Here is a 13,070-nt window from a genome sequence, read left to right as displayed (position 1 = left end):
GGCGGATGCTCAAACTTCTAGGCCACCGCTGCCGAGCACTGCCGTGTTCACTAAAACTGTTTTGACATCGCAGTGGCGTGTAACGCAGGGGAGCCTTAGCAGGATATAATAGGAAAATAAAAAAATATTGAGGTTATCACCCTGGAAAACGAAAAATAAATTTACACGAGGCGGCGTGGTATTGGAAACGGTCAGCCAGTGCGTCTAACTAGGCCAAATAGCGGCCGCATCTGCCGCAATTTAGGGAAAAAGTAGAATTAGAATGGAAGGCAGTGCATGTGCAGGCACTGCCATGTCATGAATTACAGCTCGCCAGTATCCCTCATGGTTATACTGCACACCAGTAGTATCTTGCCAGTATTGAGCTTTGAGCTGGCTAAATCCTGGAGGCTGATCATAGGCACGAAACTGAACATAGGACAGCGCGACAAGCAAAGGAAAGAACAATGACAGGGCTAAAATTAGGAGACATGAAGAGAGAAACGTTAAACAGAGAACACACTCTCGCGAATCATATTTTAGCAGATATAAAAGGAAGCGTTCAATTAAGGCGCACTTCACATTACATATAATCGATGGTCCCTTAGGATAAAGCACTGCATTCTGAGAGAAGGTAAGCAGACCAAGGGCTGACAGAGAGTTAGGAGGGCAGATAAGGAAATTGCCTCTCATAGTGAGGGCATGGTGTACCCATCTTGACTGGAGGGGTGTGGGAGAAGCCTTTGTCCAGCTGCGTATGCAATCATGGATGGACTTGGGAATCGTCATGATTCGCTCGCACAAATGTCCGCTTCTTCTGCTGAGTAAGATTTAAGAATTTACAGGACCCCAGCCTCGTACGAGGGACATTGCGGATGAACCTGGACCCCACAGACTCGCACTCTGACGCAGAAATCTGGCAGGCCTTGGAGCGGTCACACCTCGCCAGAGTCGTCTCCAGTGACGCGAGGGGGTTGCTACTAGAGACCACCGACGGAGGCACTAATCTAAGGTGAGGAGCTCACAATGCAACCAAAGTGAGGTTCATCGTGGAAAGCCACTGGAAACAAACCGTCATGCTTTCACCTCACCGGCACATGCTTCCTTCTCGTTCTTTGCGTAACGGAGAGATTCATTCTTACGAAAGTTTTGCTCTTACATGTCCTCTGTTTGCCTGCTTTAGTATTCTAATTAGTGTGCTCGCAGAGCGTTCCACGTGAAAAAAAAATAGCCTTGAAAACAATTTTTGACTGTAGAAACGTAGGAATATTGAACAGTACTGTTATTTTAGCCTGCACTCCAAAACATATCTATAGACTGGGGCGCGCGCACGCACGCACGCACGCACGCACGCACGCACACACACACACACACACACACACACACACACACACACACACACACACACACACACACACACACACACACACACATATACATACATACATACATACATACATACATACATACATACATACATACATACATACATACATACATACATACATACATACATGCATGCATACATACATACATACATACATACATACATACATACATACATACATACATACATACATACATACATACATACATACATACATACATACATACATACATACATACATACATACATACAAGTTTTATTCTCCACAAAGAAGTGGAAGGAGGTGGAGGGAAAAGCCGTACATTTGCGGCTTGAAAAATCTTTTGCCCACTTACAGTGTATACAGCAGCAGAGTGGGGCAGTAGACAATCACATTTTTTGTTGCAAACAGAAAATAAAGACAGCAATGTATCGCATCAGACAATAAAATAAGCCTAAATAAGAGTTTCAATAGAGCACTGGATTTGGACGCCTGGAAAAAAAAATTTTTTTCGAAAATGAAACAATGCAATGTAATTGAACATAAGGATAGACCTTTGCATTCATTCCCAAAAAAGGGTATGAGTAGCAAAATATTTTTACATATTTGGAAGAGACATATTGAATAGATCAGCACCTTCTTTTTCTGCAGCATTCAATAATCGCGGAAGATTATACCGGAGTGCTTGTTGTCCATAGGCAGTGCGACATTTGGAACTTTCCATTGTTCTGGAGTTCTGGTGCTGTAGGTGGGATAAATGGGTCTTAATTCTGCACTTTCAGTAAAAACTGTACTCTCTCGTTGGACAATTAAACGATACTGCCTGCATAATTTGTGTTCGTATATATTTCTTACTTTCAATAAATTAAGCGAAGCAAAGATATGTGAATGAGGGCAGTGTCTTCAACGTTTTCAATTATTCGTACTATTTTTTTCTGTAGCCTTTCAAGCTTCAACACATTAGTTTTTGTTGATGTTCCCCAAACTAAATGAGAGTAGTATAGGTGGGAGACAAAGAGAGCGTTGTAGACCATTAGTTTAACTTTTTTTTTGGAAGAGTATAGCGGTTGCGATTTAAAATTCCAGTTATGCAGCTCAGTTTGCTCATTAGACTGCTTACATGATCATTCCATTGTAAAGTTGAAGTAAAATATACCCCTAACACCTTGACAGTATCTACCACATCAATGGCAGCGGATCTAAACATTACGGTTCCTTGTAACGAAATTTGTTTATTTTTGGGTCGAAAAACTACCACATTTGTTTTGTTTGCGTTAAGTTTTAATTTATTGCTGGAAGTCCACGAGTCCAATTTGCGCAAAAAAATATTTGCTTTAGTAATTCCTTCAGCTTCCGAACGTGATGGCACCAAAGCACTCGTGTCATCGGCATACATAACGAACTTGGTATCTGAGCAGATGTGTACAATATCGTTAATGTACAAATTAAATAGGACAGGGCCTAAAATGGTACCCTGTGGGACTCCTGAAATTATTTTTGAGAGGAGCTACCGCATTCCTGCGTAATTCATCCCAAAATTCTAAAGCGACATCAATTTACAGGATGGAGAATAGATATTATGGGCGTTCCCTTTGAATTTGGGTGGTAGCAACTACCACTTTTTCCAACAAGGTAAAGTGGCTGTTTTATTTGAGTTTTCTTCTTTTCCTCGTTCTGACTTTGAATCCCATCTTTTTTTTTTCTGTAATAAGCTATTTTCCAAGATGTAAAATATAATATTTTGATTTTTCTTACTCTTTATGAAGCGTTCCCATATTATATTCATGCCACCATTACTCCCATCTTGTCTAGTCTTCCCCTGCTGTAAACATGTCAGTGGCAACCAACGGCAAAAAACGTAAAAAGTTTGACTGTACTGAGTCAAATAGAAGCTCAGGAGGACCGCCGTAAAATGACATGAGCCCCAGGTCACTGAATGGAATCGAAGTAGCCGACGCGTACCTCGCGGACATACATACCAAGCAGCTGACGGCGGCGGGAATTCACTCCAATCTTATACTCTGCCACACGGGCAGTTTCAAAGGCCATTAATTCAAAAGCCTTCGAGATTCTCAGTCGGTGTCGAACTCGAAGGAGTTGTGCCGCTGCTACACGGCAAAATCGATCGCCGTCGAGAAATTCCATCATCTCACACGAATTTGCTGTGGCTCCACCTTCGCCATCATTTATTTTATAGGCATGCTAGCAATCAACCAATAAGATTAACATGAATCTATTGAAGATATTACTTGCTACAGCAGCAATAATAAGTTTAGAAAATAACATTTTTGTCTTGGACAAGCTGTGCAGGACAAGCTGTTGTAGCATTCATGTGCAAAGGAGGAACCTGGTGTTTTTTGCATCGCTCGAAACAACGTTACTATGCTCGCTTCCGAATGTTGTCGCCCGGGCTGTCTTTTTCGGGAACATCTAAGTTCCGTATTTTTAACACATGATATCGCTTTTCTTTTCTTCCCGAGCGCGTTGCTGCGAGGGCTCTAAGCCTGACAATGCACGCGTGGCGAAATTTCGTCAGTCTTCCACGCTGCTCCGTTGACTCGATGGTCATCGTAGCTACCCGTGTAGGAGCGCTAAAAACGTATTGAGTCGCAAATTCGAAGGTCTTCGAGGTGACCGTGTGACAAATGTATTGCAGATATACGCGGTAATCCTGGCGCATCTCCGACGAGCCTGCGAACGCTACTCCCCAGCTCACTGAAATCTTATTAGAGAGGGAATTACAATCCGACAAATCTCCAAACCTCTTTATTTTACACAAAATTAATCCGAGCCATGACCGGGAGACCTTCCCATAGTGGGGGGATCGAGAACCCTTTATCACACAACCTGGTGTTGCCAACACAAACGGCAGTCCCTCACATACCAAGCACCACAACGGAGCAGCGGGAGGCAGCGCTGTCGAGTGATCCCCTAGAACATCAACGTAGACTGATCGACCCGGCCTGTATCGCCCCAGCAGCCGCACGGGCTTTCCGCTATAGGTCCTGCCCACTGAGCTCGCCAAAGCCTCTATTGAGCAACACTTTTCATTCATTTATTCCCCCTATAGCGGACGTGTTATTATGATTTCGCTATGCCTAAAACAGAAATCTACGAGGAGGCCCACAGCAATTGGCGCGCTCACATAGTGCCCACAAGCACTCGCGTCGGAGCCGCTGCCGAGGAGCCGAGTGCAAGAAGGAAATAGAAAGGAGGAGACTCCCATGAATCATGTCCAGCGGGAGTTACAGGAGAGAACAAATGAGCGCGAGAGGCGAAGAGGAGCAGGCGCGCAGCAGAAGCTCCCCCAACAGGACACCGAATCTGAAAGAAGCAGTTGAAAGGCGAATATGAAGAGCGATTTTAGGCAACCAAACAAACAAACTCAATATTACAGCTGGCGAAGTTCAGCGCCAGGGATAAGACATTCATGCGTTTCACTATCGCAGCGTGGGCCAGCGGCAGCTGGTGTGCCTTGCCCGTGCCCTCTTGCGAGGGTCCAAGGTCCTGCTGCTGGACGAGGCCACGTCCCAGATGGACGGAGACACGGACCGACTCATCCAGGCCACGCTCCGGGACGCCTTCGCTGGCAGCACGCTCCTTACGGTCGCCCACCGAATACACACGGTGCTCGATTACGACAGGTGAGGTGACCGAGTTGGACTTGGATGGGCAATGCGTACGAGCGTCCTTGTTTGATCATCACGCACGGGGCATAAAACAAGGACTCAAGTCCTACCTCTAAGACGGCTTTTAAAGCCCCGTGAGTGTGTATCCGCGTTAAATACGTCCGTATTTCTTTTCTAGTTCACTGCGTTGTACAACTAGGCCGCATGATATACCATGCGCTATTCAATACTTTTTTTTTACTGTTCAGCCGTACACTGCCCAAAGCGCCTTGAAGTGCAAAAGGAAACACCGATCGCAATTAAAGTGGTGCCGTTGTGGCGCCGGAACATCACCCTTCTCTTGATATAATTACGGAATTCGATAATTGCCAGTCTATGGTGCTTCAAACTGATGTATTACTTATTGCAACAATTTGTCGCAATCAGGCTCCATTAAAAGTAACGCTAACTGCAATAAGTTATTTTCTACGATATCCTGACAATTTTAAAGCGACAATATGTAAGTTGATTCCTGCTGAGAGTGGCTCTGTTTCTTAAGAGGTAGCACAACCTTCGTCGCATTTTCAACTTCACTGTAACGGTTGAGTGTGCTTGTTGGTACCTTTCTTTTGTTGCGAAAGCAACACTACGCCAGCCAGCCAGCCAGCCAGCTCGGCTCGTCGCGTGGTCGCTGTTCAGCCGTATGCGCGGGCCGATGAACGACATTAGCCGCCGTCGCCTAGCAGCCGGGCTCTAGTGTTCCTGTATCTGCGGGAGCAGAGTTGCGCGTGTGTTTTCCCTCGCCGCTCCGAACGCCATTCGCTGAGAGGCGGTCACATGATTTTCGTGACGTCAGGTGTTCAACTTTCCGCGGGGAAGCTGACTTCAGAGGCGCAGTGGCGTGCGACCCCTCGTCAGCTCGACGCCTCACGTGAGCCCACGCTGTCGGCTACATTTCACACATTTCCCGTGCACACCTGTGGCGTCAGGTTTGGGGTTCTGCTGTGGCAGTGAGCCACAAAGTTGTAAGCTATGACTGTGTGCAGAGCGCCAAACTGCAGCAACCGCACTGGAAACGGCAAAGCGTTTTGCGAACTGCCATTTGAAAGTTCGGCGGCTGAAGTGCGTCGGCGATTAAAGTGGCTTTTGAGAATGGGCCGCGTTAAGCGCGACAAAATATAACTTAATAACACAGATGAAAAGATAATGCTTAAATAATTAGGTGAGCTAATAATATCAACGAGAAAGAGTACTTTCAAATTTCTTTAAAGATTCGTCATTTCACTCCAATTAGCAATGGGGTACATTTTGTACAATGTTTTAGGCAAGCAACTGAGTTTGAAACTTTTTCGTTAGGTCAGACTCGCCTAATGAACGCATTGGTGTTGCTTTAGTCCACTTGCCGTAACAAGCTGCAGAGTCATTTTAATTTGGTTTTTGGGAGATGCGTTTTCATCATATTTTTCCGCTCATAACTCCCACAGAACATGCGGCGTTGCTAGTTGTGAAAAAAGTAATTCATCGCAATACTCTTTTTCTTCTTAAGGCGCGCACAGAGGAAGACAGGACAGGACAGACGCTCTCCCATCCAGAACGGTGCTGCTTGTGCAACTGAAATTACTTGTTCCAGACAAAAAAAACTCGCAGGCTGTTTCTAGTATTTCTCTTCAATTTTTCATGACTACAATTTGCTGTTGATCTTTGGCGATTTTTTTTTCATGCTGTATGCAGACCCTCGGCAAATCACAGATTAGTTTCTGGCGTTACGTTTAAAAAATTGCGATCGAGTGCAATTTGTACGCAAATAAAAAAACAAGCCCAAGAGCCTTACACAGTAAGCCCATGAACGGAGCCCGTGTACGCCCGAGCGGTGACTTTCCCGCACAGATTGGAACATGATGGTGGACCTTGGCGCCACTCTGCTTTCTGCGGGAGCATATACAGGAACACTACCGGGCTCCAACATATGGCGCCGCCGTCGACGCCGCTGCCGTCGCGGCTCGCTCCACCAGATGTGCTCCGCTGGGGTAGAAGGAGAGGACGTGCACCTCGCGGGGGGTATACATATATATATGCGCTTATCCTCAGTAGATTCTAGTCCTTATGGAGAGCGCGAAAGAGACGCAAAAACGATAGAACGAAGCGAGGAAGAGAACGCGTCCAAGACACGCAGAAGAACACGCCGCACGACTCGAGAAGCGCCGTAACGAAGATGCGGCTAGAAGTCGTGCCACGTCCCGGAGTGACTCTTCAACTGCGGAAGAGACCGGTTTCAGTTGTCGAGAGCGTCGGAATGAGACGCTGCGAAGACGACGTGCCGAGGAAACGAAGCTTAATTCCGCAATTCAACTAGGGTTAAGCAGAGCTAAACCACGGGCAATTTTTTTGAGGTCATCTATAACTCAATGTATGAACACTTGGGAAATGGAAACGATGCGCCATGGACACTGTTTATTATTCAAATTGCAAAATTAAAACCGCACAAATAAACGAAATAGTCGCCTTTTAAGCCCACTGACACTCAACTTTAATAGGGCATCAGAAGCACAGATGAAGCGTTAATTTTTCGTAACAATAACTGCGCGTATTATGCAGCTTTTATATAGAGAACTGGCAGGGATGTCTGTATTAAGAAAATAGTTCATGCTGCCTCAAACTAAAGGCCTCAACTTCTAAGGAACGGGGTTCCAGGTCCTTAGTATCGCCCGACGAGTGGCGCACCTAGAGTCAGCATTAAGGACACCGGTTTATTGCGGACCAAACTAATGAAGTCAACTGGGCACAGCAGCGGAGGTAGCGGCGGAACAGAGCATACGGTCTACGCTCTGCGCTGCAACAAAACGGGCGCTCAGGCCAGAGCGCGGCAAAACAAACATAGTGAGGCTCAAATCGAAAGAAGCGGCACAAGAAACCTGGCTGCTTGCGTAGCAGCCACACGCCCAACAGTTATTCCTTCTTCGGAGACGACGCTTCACTCTGCTCCGTCGCCCGTTGCGCACCGGCTTCGCCAAAAGTAACCGAGCAGCCACGACAGCGCGGGAGTGGGCTCTCAGCCGAGCGGCGGCGCTGCGGTCGACAGCGCTGGCCGTTGCTCCTCGGCTGCTAGTGTAAATGGGTGACGTAATTCCGTTATGCCGCCTTCCTTCCTCGGATGAAAAAAAGTAAGGAGGGAGCATGTTCGGCGAACAATTCCGCGCCTTCGGGGCGCTGTCATACTGAGCGAGGGATAACGCTTACGTCAGCCAGTTTACGCTCGCAGCTGGGAAGCAGCGGCCGGCGCCGAAGATAGCAGCAGTCGTCGCTCTGGTGCAAGTCTGCTCCGGGGCGGCGCAGCTGCTCGGTCACTTGTGGCAAACACGGTACATCCCGACGGCCCGTGCTGACCGCCGAAAGTGTGGCCGCGCCCCAGGAGTGCTCTCTCATGAATCTCCAGCGCGCTGCCAGTGCTGCTCTAGCCGCCCTTATCCAGTCACCGCCCAGCGGTATCAAGTCACATCGCGCGGGCAGCAGTTCGGTCATGCGCAGTAGAGCTGTAGCCGTACGCACGATGTCTGGAAGACAGCGCGAGCAGTTTAAGTGGATAAAAGGGGGCCGTAGAGCCCCAAAGAGCTTAGCTGTCAAGTATCAGCACGGCTTAAGTTAACTTTCCGATCTTATAAAGGAGTCAGAGCTGTGTTCTCATGAATGCAGCTCTGAGTGGCTTCACTTTTGCAAACTGGAACTTACCGGGCCCAGTAAATACGTACAGGCGCAGCAAGAATAACACGGAGCACGCATAACAGGCGACGCATCAAGGGGGTCACTGGGTTCCCGTTCCAGTGACTTTAGGAGAAACTGCATCTAAGAGCCACCTACCAACGACAGAAAGAAACACTTGGCCGTCCGCACGCAGCGAGAGTGCCCGCTACCGAGCCCCACTCTTTGCTTCAACCCTGCCGTTATCTTTGCTCAAAAATGCTCACCTGTTCCGAGCAATTCCGCCAGGTGATGCCTTTCTCCAAACGGGCTGAGCTTATCGTCGATGTCGCGCGCCGAGCGCCAATTTGTGCTGCGCTAAGAAGCGCACAGCCTTTTCTTTGCTGCAGGCATGCAGACTACACGTTAGGCAATGACGCCGATAGGCCTGCGGCAAAAAACTGGGTCCGTGCCCCGGCGCACCTCTGCGCGTGCCGACACGCATAGTTCCCGACGCTGATGCTAGGTAGCGCGCATAAGCAGTTCTCGGCAGATCTGCGCCCGTTCCTGTGCTCCGTGTTATTCTGGCCACGCCTTTACTGAGTGGCGAGCAAGTATTCAGTGAATACATAGGAGCGTCTCTGAATAGCAAACAGGATTTTTAGTGCATCACAAAAGAGACAGTGTGCTGGCTTTTTGCAAAGAAAACATTGAAAAAATCTTAAACGAAGCACAAAGCCAATAGAGCACCAAGAGCAATAAATATACCGGTATTTAGCATTGACCTTTCGAAAGAGATATCTCGAGCCGATGAAGGGATCCTCATGGCAACTTAGTGCGTGTGGAACTGTGAACCTTTAGCGTTCTTCCCAGTGACCTTGTTGTTGCTGTTGTTACCTTTACACAATGGCTACAACAACGATTAGATTCTTCGCACGTCCTTCCTTTCATCTTTTTCATGAATAAGATGCGTGCGCCTTGCCTCCTTTTGATATACATAAATGCGTGCGTTTTCCAGTCCAGCCTTATTTGAGGGTGCAGCTTTGCAGTATAATTAGGCGTTCTTTTTCTGCTGCGTCCTTTTGTCGCAACGGTTCTGTATATATAATCATATTCTTGGCCAGGTCGTTCACTATTCTGTTCTATTCGTCAACAATCCCTGTTCACTGAAGCGTACTTGATCAAAGGATGCTATCGAACCAATGCGTTAAGCGCGCAACGCGGAGATTAAAAAATGAAGAAGAGTAACACTTGCTGCTGGGCTAGTTAGCCTTCCATGGTCTTTGATGAAACAGTGCGAAAAGACAACGGACAAGTAGAAGAAAGATGGCGTGGACAGAAGCGCTGAACTAAAAACATATTATTTCGGAACAAACGGAGAGAACATATTTATAAAGTTTCCAGTCCAGGCTCATAACGTACAAAGCTAGGTGAGAACCATTTTGATCGTATAAATGTCTCAGGAGATGTAAGTGTGTCCGTCCACGTCGGCTTTCTACTTGCATGTAGTCTTTTCTCGCTGGTTCATCAAGCATATTAAAAAAATGTACTTTTCCATCATAAAGAGGAAGAAATTCGTCCTAATGCATTCCTCTCGTCGCCTGCTCGTATAAGATGCCTGTAACGTAGAGTTTTAATGCAATTCTTTTGCGCTATAAAGATGGACGAATTCTTCCTTATACCATGGCCACCTGCGATCTGATGGGGACTTTCCCCGGTAGTAAGCAAGGGTTCATTTACCTGATGGTAGTGGCTGACCATTTTTCTAAATTGGTCGCGTTGTACCCGCTTCGGAAAGTGTCAACACGAGCGGTGCTGGGTAAACGCCGGGAAGTGTTCTGTCGGTTCGGCTTTCCGGAAAGACTGATCGCGGACAGTGCGTCGCATTTCACCACTCGGGTGTTCGGTAACACGTGCCGTTACCTCGTAATCGAGCACTACACCATTTCACCCTACCATCCCCAGTCCAACTTGACCAAGCGAATCAACCGAACAGTCAAGCCTATGCTGGCGGCCTTTGCCGAGTGTCAAAAGGATTGGGCAGACCATTTGAGTGAGTTTGCGTTCGCAATTCGAACAGCCGAGAATCGCTCGACTGGTTCCTCTCCCGCCTTCCTCAATTTCGGGAGGGAGCTGGCGAATCTGATGTCAAACGTTGTGCAGAGCCAGCTCGGGGATGCGCAGACGCGGGCAGACCGCTCTGCTTATGCGCCGACGCTTCGGGACCGGCTTGGTCGGGCTCTCAGCAGAGCAAGGAAGAGTGACGGCAGCCAGAGCCCAACAGAAGGCTCAGTATGACCGCAAGCACCACAGCCTGGCTAGTCAGGCGGGTGATCTTGTCCTGAAGCGCAACCACGTTCTTAGCGATGCGAGCAAGGCGTTCTCAGCCTCGCTCGCTCCTAATACAAGCCTCTCCTCGTTTTCACATACATAATGCCTATAACTTACAGTTTAGCCGCCGCAGTGGCTGAGTGGTTACGGCGCTTGGCTGCTGGCCCGAAAGACGCGGGTTCGATCCCGGCCGCGGCGGTCGAATTTCGATGGAGGCGAAATTCTAGAGGCCCGTGTACTGTGCGATGTCAGTGCACGTTAAAGAACCCCAGGTGGTAGAAAATTCCGGAGCCCTTCACTACGGCGTCCCTCATAGCCTGAGTCGCTTTGGGACGTTAAACCCCCATAAACCAAACCATATAACCTACAGTTTAAAACAATTAGTTCGAATAATTGAAGACAAGCAGTTCTCTCTAATGCATGTCGCTCCTCCTTTACTCATACAAAAGGCCTGTAGCCTCTAGCGTAAAAACCATCCTTTCTCATTGAAAGAGGAAGCAATTATCTCTAGCGCAACCCGCTTCTCGTTTGCTCATATAAAAGGCCTCTAACGTACAATTGAAAACTAATCCTTTCGCATCATCGAGAGGCAGAAATTATCTGCAATGCACGCCTCTCACCGTTTGCTCATACAAAATGCCTCTAACACAGATGTTAAAACAACTATTTCTCGCCTTCATTGAACATTCTTCTGAACGTAGACTGCAAGCTTTTTTAAAATGCTTTTAGCTCCTCCCATCTACGCTAATTCTGGCGAACATATTCGATGAATTGCGGTGAGACTGAGGCCGGACAATAAGCTAAATTATTAGAAAGCTTCAAAATTTTCTGTCCCTAGAGTATTTATACTAGATCTGTGTACCATATGACAAAACAACGTGAAGAATATTTCAGCCACGAGGGGCATTGGAACCAGGACCGACGCCAACCTAGCAGCTTCATTATCCGATGCTGTAGACCACTCATCCATCACAGCGACGTCTCGTGCGACGTCTATCAAGCGATATTCTCTTGCTGTAAATTGCTGTCTTCGACATTTCTCAAACCACGAGAGCAGTCATGGAAACCATGCGTGCTGCCTGATAGGAAGAACGGAGTCCGGCGAAGAGAGGAACACATTCAGTAGCCAGAGAAAGTGGCTGCCACCATATGTGAGTCGTCCTGGCGTGAGCTACGAGCCCTCCTGCATTGTTCCCCTTTCTATTTCCCCCTTCCTGTCATCTCCCTGTCCATTTTATTACCACTAGGCTCAGCTCAAGTGCTTCAAGCTTCGATAGCAGATGCCGCCACTACCGGCGTCAATTCTTTGCACTTTATTTTGTTTTTAAGTAAGTCACTAATGATTTCTGCAGAGCATTTCCTGCTTACTACTACTTTCGACAACGCACTACCATGTTGCACTGGATGCTCCTATGCTCTAGTACGCTCGGATGCTCTGGATGCAATTTAGTTGTATGCGGAAATGCAGCCCATAAAGATCGGTGACCAAAGTTCCCTTCTTTATTGCAGGATACTCGTCCTGGAAGAAGGCAGGGTCCGAGAGTTCGATTCCGTCTCCGCGCTACTTTCTGACACGTCGTCAGCATTCTACGGCATGGCTGTGGAGGCCGGAATCTCCAGTCCCCGGTCAAACTCAAACCGCATAACCACTGCGTTGTGATGACCTGCTTTCGCGCTCGCTTCGCAGGCCACAAAATAAAAACGAAATATTTCATTCTGTTTTGTACTCTGGTGGAATTTATACTTTAACGCTCTTTGAACTTACAATAAAGCTTTTGGCTCAAGCGTTATTGCAGTAACGATGGGTCGCTGATAAGCTTTTAGTGCGGAAGAAATGAACACAGCAACGTTCGTTTAACCTAATCACAGCTCGCGTCTTCGTTAGTGCGAATATCTCCAAAGCCAAATACTCAGGCTACTTTTTCTCTTCGCATGTTTACGAATCAAATCAAAATCGCGTTTACCTACGTGGCGTGTGATATTCTGTAGTCTTCATATACTGTTTGCTTCAGTGTCTACTGCTTAGTCAAGTCCATTCGTTTTGATTTTCGATACTTGCTTTGTGTTCAATGACTAATCAGATATGTTTATGATGCATGTGCGTTCTTTT

General features: G+C 47.3%; 1 protein-coding gene across 4 annotated transcripts in view; it reads left to right on the top strand.

The window, feature by feature from the left end:
• The window catches only part of LOC144106431 (ATP-binding cassette sub-family C member 3-like), a 160,107-nt gene extending 147,401 nt beyond the window's left edge, over positions 1–12,706 (top strand). For 3 of the 4 annotated variants that reach the window (XM_077639241.1, XM_077639240.1, XM_077639242.1), the window contains 3 exons: positions 825–991; positions 4,796–4,990; positions 12,470–12,705. In XM_077639241.1, the coding sequence (XP_077495367.1) occupies positions 825–991; positions 4,796–4,990; positions 12,470–12,620 (513 nt within the window). In that variant the 3' untranslated portion in view covers positions 12,621–12,705. Of the gene's footprint in view, positions 1–824; positions 992–4,795; positions 4,991–12,469 lie in introns of all 4 variants that reach the window. The other variant, XM_077639243.1, reaches the window with a different exon arrangement.
• Positions 12,707–13,070: the final 364 nt, after the last annotated feature.

The sequence above is a fragment of the Amblyomma americanum genome, chromosome 10, assembly GCF_052857255.1.
Source record: "Amblyomma americanum isolate KBUSLIRL-KWMA chromosome 10, ASM5285725v1, whole genome shotgun sequence".
Taxonomy (NCBI): Eukaryota; Metazoa; Arthropoda; class Arachnida; order Ixodida; family Ixodidae; genus Amblyomma; species Amblyomma americanum.
The sequence above is the reverse complement of the archived record's forward strand: the minus strand, read 5'-3'. Positions and strand labels throughout refer to the sequence as shown.